The sequence below is a fragment of the Nelumbo lutea genome, chromosome 1 (assembly GCF_056320005.1).
Source record: "Nelumbo lutea isolate HS-2025 chromosome 1, American lotus-T2T, whole genome shotgun sequence".
Taxonomy (NCBI): Eukaryota; Viridiplantae; Streptophyta; class Magnoliopsida; order Proteales; family Nelumbonaceae; genus Nelumbo; species Nelumbo lutea.
In genome coordinates this window covers 221318808-221335765 of record NC_142684.1, presented here as the reverse complement: position 1 = coordinate 221335765, position 16958 = coordinate 221318808, and the positions used below count along the sequence as shown (strand labels likewise).

At 40.2% G+C, this 16958-nt stretch overlaps 1 protein-coding gene across 9 annotated transcripts in view; it reads right to left on the bottom strand.

Annotated features, from left to right (window-relative positions):
- Nucleotides 1–16958, bottom strand: part of LOC148881182 (DUF3754 family protein, putative (DUF3754)) — a 109909-nt gene that overhangs the window by 69742 nt on the left and 23209 nt on the right. For all 9 annotated transcript variants that reach the window (XR_016104765.1, XM_088963491.1, XM_088963493.1 and 6 more), the window contains one exon: nucleotides 5552–5889. Coding sequence is in view for 8 of the 9 variants with exons in the window: in XM_088963491.1 (XP_088819617.1) it covers nucleotides 5552–5889 (338 nt within the window). In the remaining variant the exon portion in view is untranslated. The remainder of the gene's footprint in view (nucleotides 1–5551; nucleotides 5890–16958) is intronic.

The following is a 16958-nucleotide window of genomic DNA, read 5'->3' as shown; positions in this document are numbered from 1 at the left end:
TACCTTTCTTAAAAGCACCTCCGACATCTATATCAGAATTTCCCGGGACAGCTAGGGCAACTGACTCCCCCTCTACACAATTCATCACACTTCTTCTACTCTCTTCTGACTGCACCAAGGCATACACCTCCTAAACTGATGGCAAGTCTTTACTACCCAAGATCTGCACCCTGATAGACTCATATGAAGCATTCATCCCTAGGAGGAAGGCAAAGACCCGTTGCTGAGATACAAGTGACTTATACGCCTTTGCATCTTCATCACACTTCCAATTCAAATTCTGGTAGTGATCAAGTTCTTTCCATATCGATGTCAAATCAGAATAGTACATTGAGAGACTCCTCTCCCCCTGCTTGCAAGTAGAGGATTCAGCTTGCAGTTGGTATATCTTGGCATAGTGTCTTTGCTCTAAATAGGTGGACTTTGCTTGTTCCCATATCTGACAAGCAGTTTCATCCCACATAAAAGTCCTCCTTACCTATGGCAGCATGGAAACCAAGAGTCATGACATCACCATACCATTCTCTTGGTTCCACCTATCATATTCAGCACTTCCGTTCTTCGGTTCTTTCACTCTCACATTGATGTATCCTATTTTCCCCCTAGCAGTGATGTAGAGTTTTATTCCCCTAGACCACTCAAGGTAGTTCAGACCATCAAAGAGAATAACAGCCATGGGGAAATTCATATCCATTCCCCCACTCACTCCATTGTGGCTCCCTGAAATCTCTGAAGTAGCAGAATTCTCAGACATGGTAAACACAAGGTTTTTTTTATCTAAACTCTCAACTTATGATCCCTCCTTGTATCGACAAAAGCTCCACACACAACAATTCAGTTCTGGACTTAATCTAAGCACAAAAAACAGCACCAATTTCCAAAGAAGAACTATGACAAGACTGATTTTCAGATCTGCATGAAGAACACTCCCAGCCTACCGGTTTTCCAGTAAGTTCCACCACAGCATTAATCAATAAGAGAGATCCTAACACACATGAAATCAGACTAACGAGCAGAGAAAACATGTCATCTATGACCTACAGTCACCTTTTCATAGGTACAGGATCGCACGAAAATATAACCCTCACAAAAGTCTGCCGACATTCAGTGGTTTGGATTCATTTGTTCTCCACTTGGTACGCAACCAAGGAAAGAAATAAAAGAAGAAAGAAAACATTAGGGTTGTAGCAGTTGCAGATCTGATTTGATCAGCCCAGATTCGGCAACTTGAAGAGAAAAAAACTTGGTCGCCCAGATTCAACAGCCTTGCTCTGATACCATCTTGACAATAAATCCGATTGAAATATGAGGAAGTAGAGAAGAGAAGGGAAGAAGAGAGGAAAGGAGAAGAAAGAAAGGAAGAAGAAAAGGTTTGGAGCAATAGAACAGTGTTGGCGGCACCAGCTTCTATTATATTATATAGGGCAGCAGAAATAAGAAGGGAAAAGACCCTTGTGCCCCTGCTGTAAGTGAGTACAATAACAGAAATAACAGAAAATAAAAAAATAAAAAAAAAAACGCTTTAACTAGCCAAGCAGACCCTAACACAAATAAATAAATTATTTCAACACCTTCCATGTGTCTTCCCATTCACCTGACTCCCCTTGGATAATTGACTCTTGAGCCTCAAATCATATGACGGGTAAGTCAATTTGTTTTCAGTCCTATCAACTTTTATCTGGTAGGGACAAAGTGAGAGTAGCTGGTGATTCTTTTTCCACCATAGCTGGTCAAGGAACCATAACCCTTCCTTTTGGACTTACCCTTTCTAATGTATTACATGTCCTGGAATTACCTATAAACTTCTATCCGTCAGTAGCACTACAAATTCATTAAATTGTTCGATGACCTTTTTCCCTTCTTGTATTCTACAAGATTTGGACTCAGGGAAGATGATTGGAAGAGATCATATGGTGGATGGTCTCTACATGCTGGCGAACAAAGCTAGTCTTGCGGTCATTGAGTCTATGAGTCGGTCTAGTATGAGTCAAGTTTACTTATGGCATAGTCATTTGGGTCATTAATCTTTTGAGCCACTAAAGGTCTTACTTCCGGGACTTATTTAAATCAATGTCAGTGTCTGAGTTCAAATGTCAAACTTGTCGGTTGAGCAAACATTGTAGAATGGGTGTTCACTGTTAAGCATGAGACTGATGGAACTGTGCAGAGGTATAAAGCTCGTTTAGTGGCAAAGGGTTTTACTCAAGTATATGGAGTTGATTATGCAGAAACCTTTGCCCCTGTTGCCAAAATGAACTCTATTTGAGTACTTTTCTCTCTTGCTGCCAATCTAAATTGGGATCTACATCAACTCGACATCAAGAATGCCTTCTTGAATGGTGACCTTGAAGAGGAAGTTTATATGGTTCAACCCCCCGGTTTTTTGGCTCAAGAAAGTGAACAGAAAGTGTGCAAGTTAAAGAAGTCTTTATATGGGCTGAAGCAATCACCAAGAGCTTGGTTTAGCAGATTTCATACTGCGGTTCAGCAGAGGGGATACAAGCAATGTCAGTCAGATCACACACTGTTTGTAAAAAGGGTAGACAGTAAAATGGCTGCCCTAATAGTATATGTGGATGACATAATTGTTACTGGTGACTGGGAGGATGAAATTCAAAGTTTGAAGGGCTTCCTTGCAACTCAGTTCGAAGTGAAAGATCTAGGACCCGCCAAATACTTCCTTGTAATTGAGGTTGCCCGATCAAAAAAGGGTATTTTCATCTCCCAAAGGAAGTATGTCCTAGACTTGCTTAAGGACACTGGAAAGATTGGGATTAAACCAGCTGACTCTCCCATTGACCCCAACCAAAAATTAAGTGATAGCCAAGGTGAACCTCTTAAGGATGTGAAGCAATTTCAGAGGCTTGTAGGAAGATTTCTGTACCTCTCTATGACTCGTCCAGACATAGCATATGTTGTTGGTGTCTTCAGCCAGTTCATGCATGCACCTAGGTCTACTCATCTTGAAGCAGCGGAGAGAATACTACGGTATTTTAAGAAGTTCCCGGGTGCTGGCTTACTATTCCAGAAACATGGACATTTGAGAGTTGAAATTTACACAGATGCGGATTGGGTTGGATCTCAAAGTGACAGAAGGTCTACTAGTGGTTACTACACCTTTGTTGGAGGGAACCTTGTTACTAGGAGGAGTAAGAAGCAAACAGTGGTAGCTAGATCCAGTGCTGAAGCTGAATACTGTGCAATGGCACACAGAGTAGCCGAAGGTATGCGGATAAAGAATCTATTGGGAGAGTTGGGTTTTCTAGTTGACAAACCCATGACTCTTCTCTGTGACAACAAGGCAGCTATAAGTATCACCGCCAACCCGGTACTACATGATAGAACAAAGCACATTGAAGTTGGCAAGCACTTTATCAAAGAGAAAATCATCACAGGCGAAGTATGCACTCCATACAACAGCTCTGAAGACCAACTAGCAGACATCTTTACAAAAGGGCTATCATTCCAGACACCAAGGTCTCTGTGACAAGTTGGGCATGATTGATATCTATGCTCCAACTTGAGGGGGAGTGTTGACCGGTGTATTATATGTATTGTACGCAGGTTTAGTGCCTGTAGGGGTATTTTTGTAATTTTGTAGTTCTTTTTGTGTTGTACAGCCAATATAGTATAAATACAAATGCTTCACTCGCATGAAGCAGTTCTTTTGAGGCCTTAAGTCTGCAGCCTCTTCTCTCTTCCCCTTCTTCTTCTTCTTCTTCTTCTTCTTCTTAGCTAAACAGATGACATTATTATTACTAGGAGTGATAAACAGAGTATTGAATAATTGAAATAGTTTTCACAAAACTAGTTCCAAACTAAGGACTTGGGGCACTTGAAGTAATTTTTGGTCATAGAAGTAGCAATGTGAAAGTGGGGAATCTCACCCTTACAAAGGAAGTATGTGCTTAACTTGTTGGAAGAAATTGGTCTATTACGGGAAAAACCAATAGATACCCCTATAGATCTGAATGTAACGATGTCTAATAGTGAGTGAAAGCTTTAGTTCATCCCAGATGGTACAGGAGGTTAGTAGGGAAACTGATTTATCTCACAATTACAAGACTAGATATCCCATTTAGTTTTGGATTGTTGAGTCAGTTAATGCAGAATCCGAGGTTGACCCATTGGGAAGGTATCATTAAAGTGCTACATTATTTAAAGGGTGCTTCAGTTCGGGGGTTGTTTTATAAAAAAGAAGGAGAACTCTCTTTAGAGGGATATACAGATGTTGACTGGTTTTTGCACATTCCTGGTAGGGAATTTGATTACTTGTGAGTTTTTGTTTTTTTTATCAGAAACACACTAATAATTTCATAAAGCTTAGAAATTAGAATTACAACAAGAAGTTTTGAAAGAATAAACAACAAGTTCAATAGAGCTAATCCATCCCAAGTATTACAATTCAGCCCAATACAAGGAATGTCTTTGTACCCCTTGCTTAGGGAAACCATCCGCCAGACTATTCGCAGATCTCCTAACCCATTTAACTTGGATCAACATGTCTTGACAGCCATTTGAAACACCTGAAGTCATTCCTTAGGTGCCAAGTCACCACTCCCCCTATTTCAGCCATTGCACAACTGTTCTCAAATCACCCTCAATAATCAGTCTTTCAATACCTAACTCTTTGGCCTTCTCAACCCCATAAACTGCAGCCAATAATTCTGATCTAACCACATCACCTTGCTCAGGTGGGTTTGAATATACTGCTCGTGAGTTGATGTGGCTAAAAACAGCTATTACAAGAGATAAAAGTGGCAGTTTCAACTCTCATTAAGTTATTTTGTGATAATCAAGCAGTTATTTACATATCCTCCAATCCAGTATTTCATGAGAGAACCAGACGTATAGCATTGGATTGCCACTTTGTAAGGAAGAAAGTTGTTAGTGGAGAAATAGTTACACCCTACAAGAAGTCTGGCGATCAGCTAGCCGATCTCTTCACCAAGGGTTAAGTCAAGCACAGATGAAATGCTCCAACTTGATGGGGAGTGTTAAATTATAAGTGCTGATCATAGGGGTCCATTAGTCTTTTTTCATTTATTTTCTTTTATTATTTATTTGTTTTTCTATTTCAGGGGTAATTATGTAATTTCAGTTTTATTATAATAAAAGAAAAGTGGCACAGCAGTTAGGGATTGGTTCTGTTCAATCTCAACTTGCTTTCAGCCCTCATTCGTCAACTTCTTCTCTCCTACTCCCGTCTGAACCAAATATGGACTGTTGCTAAGATTTTTTGCACCTTATTTATCTTATTCCTCTCCTGATCACAGATACCATGAGAAATCATGTAATAAGCAACCTAAACCAGAAACTGTTGAACCATGAACCACCACATCCAATGCTCTGATGCATGGTTTGGTTTTGAAAATTAACTAAGCCACTCAGTGGCCCAATGGCTGACTAGTCTTGGTTTAACTGTACTGCTGACATTCTTAGCATACATCTTTCCCAAATACAAACAGAAGCCAATAAAAATCAAGCCTCTCATAAATGAAAAAGAAATATAGCTTTGAAAAGGAAAAACATAAGGGCAGTTAAGACAAACCTTAAATAAGGTTCAGAAGTTGTACTATCCATCTCAAGTTCAATTGATGTTTCTGGAATAGAAGGAATAATTCCAATCCACATAAGTAACTTTCTTAAGAGTCTCTCACGGGGCCCAATAGATGACAAAAGACCTTCATAACGAGGCACTGCCCTTTGTGCTGCAAGCCAAATAGGAAGGTCATTATCAGATGGTTGATCAGCTCCCAGTTGGTTATCAGGTATGCTTTTTCCATCATAAGAATATGACCATCGAGAAAAAAATAACTCTTTCATCCAAAGATTGAGTTTCTCAATCCAAGCTTTAAATTGTTGTGCCTGAGTGCCATTCTTCAGTGCCTGTTCTAAAGTAGCAGGGAAAAGAACAAAAATTTGTAACTAGAAACATCCCTATGGCAGAAAGACAACCACCAAATATCATTTCGAGAAGTAAAGAAAAAAAATCATTAAAAGGGAAAAGAAAGTACACAAGGAAGGTGATAAAGCATCACCCAAGAGAAGAAATAAAGCCCCCAAAGCAATCTAACTATTATACCCTGACAAGGGGCAAGTGAAAGAAAAGACAGGAACAATAGCATGAAATGAAAGAAAAGACAGAAAGACAAAGAAACCATACAGGAAAAGGGCAGCAAGCAAAAGAAAAGACAGAAACAGTAGCATGAAATCAATGAAATCAGCTAAAAACAGTCAAGAAAGAGAATTATTATTAGAAGAATCTTGTTAGAGTCAGCTGTAGAGGGGTAGTATAGTCAATTTACATTGTGTTATATGCTTGATGTAGTTGCAAGTAAATCCTAAGTTAAGTGATGTGTCCCACACTTAAGTGAGGGCACAATAGTCTGTGCATTTGTTTTAGAAAGCTAAATAAAACTGGCCGACTAGAGAGAAGTCTCTCTTGTTCGAACCAAACCTTATTTTCTCTCCTCTTCTCTTCTCTTCTCTTCTCTTTCTTCTACTCTTTCACCATTGTTTCTTTTCCTTTATTATTTCAAATCTAAAGGCTACACAGATCTGAACTTTATCAAATCTAAAAATTTATTCCATGCATTTTTTTATATATTCATTTGTTAGAGATAGTATATTAAAAGGATTGGTTATTTCTACTATACTTCAAGTTATTAGTAATACATTTCCGTTGAGAGAGGAAACTGATTTTTTTGCTCCCTACCCAAATTCTATTTCCATTCGTTGCCTTCTTTTTCTTACCTGCTTTCTTTCATCTCAAATTAAAACCGAGCTCTTACTATGGCTCCAGAGCTAAAAGGGTCCTGATGTTACTTTTTTTGAGTCATTTCCTTTCTTCAATGGTCATAATGTTTTATCTACTTCACCGTTGCTACCTCTTCCTGTTCCAATAATTGAGTCTGGTATTGTGGCCGATTCTAAGCACCACCATCTAAGATTTTTTTTTTTCTTGATCAATAACTGAAATTCATTAACTTTATAAAAGAATAATTACAGGATTGGGAGAGGTAAACTGTCTTACCTCTCCACAACAAATATGCAATTACAGTTGAGCCCAAAACAAATGATTCCTTCCCACCCCTTGCTTAGCTAAAGCATCAGCAAAAACATTTGCAGTCCTTTTATCATTGATGTACATCCAGAAACCCTTGCCTTCCTTTTGCAACCATTTCACTACTAATTTTGATCACCTTCGATAATCAACTTCCTAACATCCATTTCCTTTGCCTTTTGCACTCCTTCGATCACCTTCGATAATCAGCCCTTAGGGAGTCACCTACTCCAATTGGGCCTGAAATAAATATGCCTTCACCATCTCTATAAACCCCTCCAATACCAAAGGACCCAGGTTTCCAGCACTACTCCCATCAAAGTTCAGTTTAACGTAATTTGACATTGGAAGAGACCAAACAGGACTAAAATTGGGTCTAAGACCATCAGATTTAACCCAATGAACCACTCTCACCATAATGGTTTCTATTATAGCTTCTCTACTTCTTTCCTTTTCTGAAAACAATCTTGCATTCCTCTCTTCCCATATGTTCCAAATTATAGTCACCCTAACACATCTCCATAATACTTGTCCCCTTTTCTTGGGCCACCTCAAGAAAGAGGAATCAAACAAACTTTGCACAGTGATTGAGGGAGACCACCTGCACCCAAATAGCAAGAAAAACCATTCCCAAATAAAAGTAACAAAAGGGCAAGAGATTAATAAGTGAAAGCAAGTTTCTCCATTATCCTTAAACATAACATACCAATGAGGAGATAAGCACAAATTTGTTCTTTTCCTTTGGAGTAAATCACAAGTATTAATTTTTTCCAAGAAGACTTCCCAACACCCCTAACTCTTGGAGGGATAGGATTACCCCATACCTCAGCCACTGGAAACGGAATCCTGAGGAATCAAAAGGTTGAATGAGAGCCTTAAAGAAATAAGCACAAGAAAAGGAACCAGAGGAGGAAAGAGTCCAAATATGACTGTCAGGTTTTAAGGATTCCAAGTAAACCCCATCGAGGATAAGAAGAGGAGTGAATCAGTCCTCTAAAACTGATATAAACTTGGTTAAAAATAGAGAGAAAAGTAGAAGAAAGGTAGAAGACAGCAGTACAAAGGAAGAAGATGGAGAAAAGAAGAGGAAGAAGAAGAAGAGTCGATAATTTCCTCTCTCCCCTCTCTAATCCTTCGTTAATCTTTATGAACTAAAACAGTCCCCTAGAGCATGGTTTGAGAGATTTAGAACAGCACTTGTTAACTTTGGTTATGTGCAGACACAGTCCGATCATACTCTTTTTGTGAAGAGGAGTGGACCTCTGGCAGTATATCTCATTGTGTATGTAGATGATATTGTAGTGACTGGTAATGATGCCTCAGGAATTCATGATCTAAACTTTTTTCTCCATACAGAGTTTGAGATTAAAGATTTGGGGGAATTGAGATACTTTCTTGGCATAGAAGTGGCTCGATCCAAGGATGGAATTCTTATCTTCCAAAGGAAGTATGTTCTTGACTTGCTCTCTGAAACTAGAAAGATGGGTGCTAGACCAGTTGCTACTCCTATTGATATGAGTCATAAACTCTCAGCCTCAGAAGGGACATTGTTAGAAGACAAAGGAATCTTTCAAAGACTTCTTGGGAAACTTTTGTACCTATGCATGACTGGGCCAGATATTGCATATGCAGTCAGTTGCATTAGCCAATTCATGCATGCTCCCCGAGACACTCATATGGCAGCTGCAGAGAGAATCCTATGTTATTTAAAGGGCTCCCCAGGAAAGGATATTTTGTTTGCAAAGCATGGTCATATGAAACTTGAAGCCTACACCGATGTTGACTGAGCCGGGAACATTGATGATAGAAGATCTACCTCTGCGTATTGCAGCTTGGTAGCTGGTAATGTTGTTTCTTGGAGAAGCAAGAAACAATCGATTGTTGCTCGGTCTTCTGCTGAAGCAGAATACAGGGCCATGGCACATGGAGTTTCTGAATTATTATGGCTAAAATCTTTGATGGAAGAACTTGGAGTTGAATATGACAAGCCAATGATATTGTACTGTGATAATCAGGCTGCCATCAACATTGCTCACAACCCAGTGCAACATGATAGAACCAAGCATATTGAAGTTGATCGACACTTCATTAGGGAAAGGGTCTCTTCGGGTGAAGTGTGTATTCCTTTCATCACATCTGAAGGACAGTTGGCAGATTTTCTCACCAAAGGCATTACCAAGGCAAAACTTCAGCATGATACCAGCAAGCTTGGCATGATTGACATCTATGCTCAGCTTGAGGGGGAGTGTAGAGAAGATAGGCCGAATGGCCCATAGGTTGTAGGTTGTTTATTCTTTCTTGTTATTTATGTTTCTTTTCTGTAATGGGCCTTATTCTGGGCCCATCCTGTCAATACTAAGTTCTTTGTAAATTCTTGCCCAACTAAGGACCTCCTTGTAATTATTCAAATATATCTAATAAAATAGTGTTAAGGGGCTGAGAGAGCAAGAGTTCGAAACCCTCTTCTCAGACCCTCATTGCCGAACCCTCAACTCTCTTCTCTTCAATTTTCTTCAATATCCATTGCTGATGGCTCTCTTGTTCCCATTTCTGGCAAGGGTGACATCAAGTTATCTGATACTATCTCTTTATCCTCAGTCTTGCATGTTCCTAAACTTGATACTAATTTGCTTTCAGTCAATAGTATTACCAAACATCATAATTGTTCAGTAACCTTTTTCCCTAACCGATTTGTTTTTCAGGACTTGGGGACAAGGAAGATGATTGGGACTGGTCGTGAGACAAATGGGATCTATTTGCTTGGAGAGAGTTCTCATTGGAAAGAGCTAGTGGATAAGAAGTCTTTTGTTTCTCAGTTTGTGAGTCCGGTTATGCTTTGGCATAATCGATTAGGTCACTTATCTTTTCGGTCTTTGAAAAGTCTATTTCCTACTTTATTTGAGTCTGTTGAGATGTCAAATTTGAGATGTGAGAGTTGTGAGCTTGCCAAACATTGTAGAACATCTTATTCATTGAGTAATAAAAGAAGTAATAATTGTTTTGATATTGTGCATACCGATGTTTGGGGGCCATATCAAATCCCTTCTATGGGTGGGTGCAGATATTTTCTGTTGTTTGTTGATGACCATACCCGTTTTCTTGGGTCTACCTTATGCGTTCTCGAGATGAGGTTCCCGCTCTGACCCGAAACTTTCATTAGATGATTTTAACCCAATTTGGGGTCAAAATCAAAGTCCTCAGTTCTGATAATGCAAAAGAATACTTTGCTAAGCCACTGGCCTCTTATCTACTTGATCATCACCAGAGCACTTGTCCTCATACACCACAGCAGAATTGGGTTGCCGAGAGGAAGAATAAGCACATTTTGGAAGTGGCTAGAAGCATCATGTTTACCTCCAATGTGCCTATCCGTTTCTGGGGTGATGCTATCCTCACGACAGTGCATCTTATTAATCGGGTTCCTTCCCGGGTTCTTGATATGAAGCCTCCGTTTACCCTTCTATACCCAGACGAGGAGTTGTTTACTGTTCCTCTCAAAACCTTGGTTGTACCTATTTTGTTTAGCTTCTTGGACCTCTTCATTCCAAATTTGACCCTAAGGCCTCCAAATGCATCTTTCTCGGTTATGCACAAACTCAAAAGGGTTATTGCTGCTATGACCCTGTTTCAGGGAGGAGATTTGTCTCGATGGATGTCACCTTCTTTGAGGAGGCACCCTATTATCCTAGGGTTTCTCCTCAGTGGGAGAGTAGTGAGAATTTGGGTCTTTTTCCTCAGGGGGAGCGCAGTGAGAGTGGGGTTAACTCATCTGAGGTTGTTCCTTTACCCATTCCATTGAGTGATGAAGGTTGTAATGGTGAGGGTTGTCAGAGGGATCAGGAGTTGAAAGTCTATCATAGGCGATGCAGGCAGGTTGATCTCGGTCATCGACAGTCCAGGCCAGCTCCAGTTCCTTCTGCGGATCCAAATCCAGGTACTACAGTCCCAAAGCCCATTGAGATACCTTCCACTGTTACTACTTCCCCCCCTTCTTTAGATGACCTTCACCTCCCTATTGTGGTCCGTAAAGGGAAACGACATTGCACCACATCCACAGCTCACTGCATTTCCCAGTTTCTATCCTATGATCGCCTGTCTCCCTCTTACAGGTCCTATCTCACTTCCATTGCCAATATCCCTATCTCCAGAACAGTGCAAGAAGCCTTATCAGTTCCAAAGTGGAAAGATGCAATGAAAGTTGAGATGGATGCCCTTTTGAAAAATAATACTTGGGAGCTAGTTGACCTACCCAGAGGAAAGAAACCAGTTGGATGTAGATGGGTATTTACTGTGAAACATAATGTTGATGGATCCATTGAAAGGTACAAAGCCCGGTTGGTTGCAAAAGGATTTACTCAGACTTATGGTATAGACTACTTGGAGACTTTTGCTCCAGTAGCAAAGATGACCACTATTCGAGTTCTATTAGCCCTTGCAGCAAGTTACTCTTGGCCCTTGTTCCAGATGGACGTTAAAAATTCCTTTCTAAATGCAGACTTACAGGAAGAGGTCTACATGCAGTTGCCCCCTGGATTCTATGATATAGAGACAGGTAAAAAGGTTTGCCGACTGAATAAGGCATTGTATGGATTAAAGCAATCCCCTAGAGCTTGGTTTGATAGATTCAGACTAGCCCTTGGAAAATTTGGCTATGTACAGGCCCAGTCAGATCATACATTGTTCGTTAAAAGAGTGAACTCTTCTTTGACCTTGCTTGTTGTATATGTGGATGATATTGTAGTGACAGGGAATAATAATAGTGAGATTGAGTCCCTCAAACAGCTCCTTTATCAAGAGTTTGAGGTGAAAGATCTTGGTGCACTGCGATATTTTTTGGATATTGAGTTGCTAGATCTAAACAGGGGACCATTATTTCTCAAAGGAAGTATGTTCTAGATCTGTTGGAGGAAACTGGAAAGTTAGGTGTCAAGCCTGCCGATACATCCATTGAACAGAATCACAAGATCAGTGCAAAGGGTGGAGACCCTCTCGAAGACAGAGTTATGTTCCAACAGTTGGTTGGAAAGCTCCTATATCTCTGCCTCACACGCCCAGACATCAGTTATGCAGTCAATGTTGTCAGCCAGTACATGCATTCCCCTAGAACTACACATCTTCTTGCAGCTGAGAGAATATTAGCATACTTGAAGAGATGCCCAGGTAGAGGTATACTGTTCACGAACAATAATCACATGAAGGTAGAGGTCTATACAGATGCTGATTGGGCTGGGAGTGCTGATGACAGGAGGTCTACCTCTGGATATTGTGCCCTTGTAGGAGGTAACCTTGTCTCTTGGAGAGTAAGAAACAAAGTGTTGCTTCCCGCTCTAGTGCCGAAGCTAAATACAGGTCAATGGCTAACGGAGTGGCTGAAATCCTATGGCTGAAGTCACTACTCGAAGAGTTGGGTATTGATTATGAGAAGCCCTTGATGTTGTATTGTGATAATCAGGCGGCTACTAATATAGCTCACAATCCGGTGCAGCATGATAGAACTAAACATATCGAAGTTGATCGACACTTTGTCAAAGAAAGGGTTTCATCACAAGAAGTGTGTCTCCTGTATATTACCTCCAACATAAAGCTCTCAGATCTTCTCACCAAGGCCATTCCAAGGAAGAAGTTATAGGCATACCTATTCAAGTTGGGAATGACATATATCTATTCCCAACTTGAGGGGGAGTGTAGAGAACACTGATGTGGGCCCCACGACTGTGGTCCCCACTATGTTTGTATGACAGCACATGTAACCTTTGATTAATTTGTCAGTGTTAGTTGGTAGTTATCTTAGACAGCTTGTTATCTCAGTTATTTATTTGTTTTATTTGCCATGTAAGCGTTAAGGGCAATTTTGTCCTTTCCTACATTTAGTGAACATAAACTATAAATATTGAGAGAGTGGCGGCGGCAGATTCATTCGATTTGTTCCTTCTTTCAAAACCCTTGTGTACTTCTACTTCTTCTCCTTTCTTCTACTTTTCTCAATCCGAAATCTGTTGGAATTCAAGACTGACTGTAGTCTTGATCGACTATTGTACCACCTTTGGAGAACAGGATGTGAGGGAATTATAGGAGGATGAGGTGGAGGAGGAGGAGGAGCATGAACATTTAAGGTAGAGACAGTGGGAGGAGATGATAACTTAGCAGGTGACTCAAAAGGAACAGGAAGAGGAACTACTGGAGACATAGCAAAAAGCTCTTCAGATTGCTCCCCCTCAGGAGAAGTACTAAAGAAAGGAGTAGACTCAGCAAACGTGACATCCCAAGAGACAAAGTAGGTGCCACTGACCGAATCAAAACAGCAATATCCCCTCTATGTAGAGGCATATCCCAGAAAAATACACTTATGTGCCTTAGGTTCAAATTTGTGCCTTTGATGGCTATGAATATGAACATAGCAAGTGCACCCAAAAACTCAGAGAGGAAGAGAGAAGAGATCCACATCTGAAAAAGAGAAGTCTAAAGGGGGTTTTGAAACCTAGGACCAAGGAAGGCATACAGTTAATTAAAAAGGTAGCAGTAACGACAACATCTCCCCAAAATTTAATAGGAACATGGGATGCAAAAAGGAGAGATCTAGCAACCTCAACCACATGGCAGTTCTTCCTTTCTGCCACTCCATTCTGTTGTGGAGTGTAGGAACCAGAACTCTGATGAATACCCCCAAAAGTTTCAAAGTTGTATGAGAGGTTCTTCTCAAAATATTCCTTACCATTATCAGAACGGAATATTTTGATTTTGGTGTTAAATTGGATAAGTTCATGAAATTTTTGCACAATATTCGATACTTCATCCCTAGATTTCATGAGATAAATCCAAGTGTAACGAGAGTAATCATCAATAAAAAGGATAAATACTTGTAACCCCCCATAATATGCAAATGATATGGCCCCCACACATCATAGTGCACAATATGAAAAGGAGAAATAAATATTTTATTGCATAATAAATAAGGCTATCTACAATGATTTGCAAGTTCACACGACTCACAATGAAGACTTGATAACGACACTCCCTTAAACATATTGGGAAACAAATTACTCAAAGCAGAAAAAGATAAATGACCAAATCGAAAATGACATAACATGACTCTATCAACAGACTTTGACACAACCGACTCCAAGGCTACTCCATGAGGTGGTCCAAGACTCCTATCAGGTGTGTCCAACAAGTATATTCCATTCGCCTCATGGACACTCCCAATCGTCCTCTAAGATTTCATGTCCTAAAAAACACAATGGGTAGGAAAGGAGGTTATGCTACAGTTCATGGATTTAGTTAAGTTGCTAATAGATAAAAGATTGGTATTAAGTTTAGGGAAATGAAGGACAGAGGATAAAACAAGGGTGTCAGAGGTTTTAATATCCCCCTTTCTCTTTACCAGAAAGAAGATGATATGAACAAAAAAGGTTAGACAAGCTGGTCATATGGTCCGATGCACCAGAAACAAAAAGCATGATTTGCAAAAGCACGAATACCTGAGAGAGCAAATGCGGATGATGATGATATATTGCCTGAAGAGTGGGATGTAGAGACAGTGGTTTCCAAGTGATTCAATAACCTTCCATATTTTTCAAACTTTGCCTTCATTGTTGCCAAGTGTTCCATGGCTGACTTTTCTTCACTTTCCTTATTCCCTCCTTCGGGCATTGTGGCAACATTCGCAATCTTAGGCTTTCCTGTCTGACCAACCTTCTTAAAACTATTATTATTCTTAAACCTATCCGGTAGAAGATTTGGATAAAGCTTCCAGCAAATGTCTTTAGTATGCCTCAGTTTCTTGCATTATTCACATATCAACTCCTTCTTCTTAGTCAGACCCTTTGGCTTTATTCCAAAATGTGCAAAGTGTTCTATAGGTGGACTTTGTAACTGAACCTACCGCCTACTCTCTTCACTACTTACCATAGCATATGCTTGGGTCAAGGTGACCTCATCCTTGGCCAGAATATTCTACCTAATAATGTCAAACTCAGGGTTGAGTCCCATAAGAAACTCAAACACCATGTTTCTTTCCACCAATTTCCTAAAGGTCTCTGCAACCTTTGCACTCTCCCACACAACTGTCTCCATAATATCAATTTCCTACCATAGAGATTGTAGCATAGTGTAGTAAATTGCCACACTTTTCTCCCCCTGTCTCAAATTCTTCACATCACTTTTCGATTTATAGGCTCTTGCCACATTCAACTTCTATGAATAGGTCTCTGTAACACTGTCCTAGATCTCCTTGGCTAAAGACATCCAAAGGTAATGCTGACTTATATGAGGTTGCACAGAGTTGACCAACCATCTGATTACTGTATAGTTCTCCTACATCCATTTCTCAAATGCAAGGTCTGTCTCTTTGGGTTTCACTTTACTTCCTGTGAGATACCCTAATTTACCTCTACTACAGACATAAATCCGTATAGACTGTTCCCAAGCTAGGCAATTGGTTCCATCCAACTTAATTGTGGTCACACTAGTCAAAACAAAATCTACTAAGCCAAGCCCAAAAAAAGATTACCCACCCAAACATGTTCCCAAAATTTATGAGGTTACCAGAACAAAGATCATACCTGATATAGGGCAGGAAGGATGGAAGGACAGCCCTAATGGCTTTCCAAGGAGATCCTCTAGTAGCCCCAGCCAAAATTCCAGCATCCCAACCGTCAACTGCAAGCCCATGAATACCAATAACTATCTTAGCCCAAAGCTTATCCTTCTCCATTGGTAGTCTCCAAAGCCACTTTCCCAACAAAGACTCATTCCTTTTAAGTAGGTTACCAAGGCCTAACCCACCAAACTTCTTGCTTCTACTCACCATTTCCCAGCTAACTCTATGGTCTTTTTTCTCCTCCCTTGGCTCCCACAAGAAATCCCTCATCGGCTTTTCCAATTTTCTACTCACACTTACCGACATCTTAAAAACAGAAATAAAGTACACCGGCAAATTGGCCAAGGTAGCTCTTATCAATGGGATCCTTCCTCCCAAGGATAGATAGCTTTTCTTCCAAGATGCAAGTCTCTTAACAAAATGTTTGCACACTCCTACTTCTCCCCTTCTTCCATGTTAACTCCCACAATACAACTCTTGTCAAAATTCACCTTAAGGTTGGAGATTAGCTCAAAGAGTTGAATTGTCAACTTGAGATTACGAACCCAGTTTTTATTTCTTCCTTCACAAAAAAGAAAAGTATCATCAAAAAAATGCAAGTGAGTAATTGGGACACGGCCACGGCCTACCTTCCAACCCCTCAACAGTTCTTGTGAATCTACCCTAGCAATGAGCATAGCATACCGAGAACCTCAGCAATTAGAGTGAATAGAAAGAGGGATAGGAGGCCTCTTTGCCTAATCCCTCTCAAAGCCGGGAAAAAACCCAACATGGTTCCATTAACTAGTAAGGAGTAGTGATAGGACTTGAACATACCCCTTTATCCACTTACACCATCTTGCCCCAAAACCAAAACTCCTCAAGACTTCCAATAGAAAGGTCCAATCCACCAAATCATAGTCTTTTTCCAAGTCCAACTTGCAAACGAATCCTTTCTTTCCAACTCTTTTAAAGTCCTCCACACACTCATTCGCAATAAGGATTTGGTCAATAATTTGTCTACCCCTAACAAAGGCACCTTGATTTGGAGAGATAATGTAGGGGAGAGCAACCCTAATCCAAAAAGACAGGACCTTAGCTATAAATTTTTATAGACTGTTCACCAAGCTAATGGGCCCAAACTCATGAGGATAAGTTTCATCACTTTTCTTTGGCACCAAGGTAATAAGTGTCGAGTTCAAGCCTAGATTAATTACTCCCCTTTCAAAAAATTCCTCAAACACTCCCAATAGTTCATCTTTCAGGATGTCCTAGCAATCTTGGTAAAAGGCCATTGTGAACCCATCCGGCCAT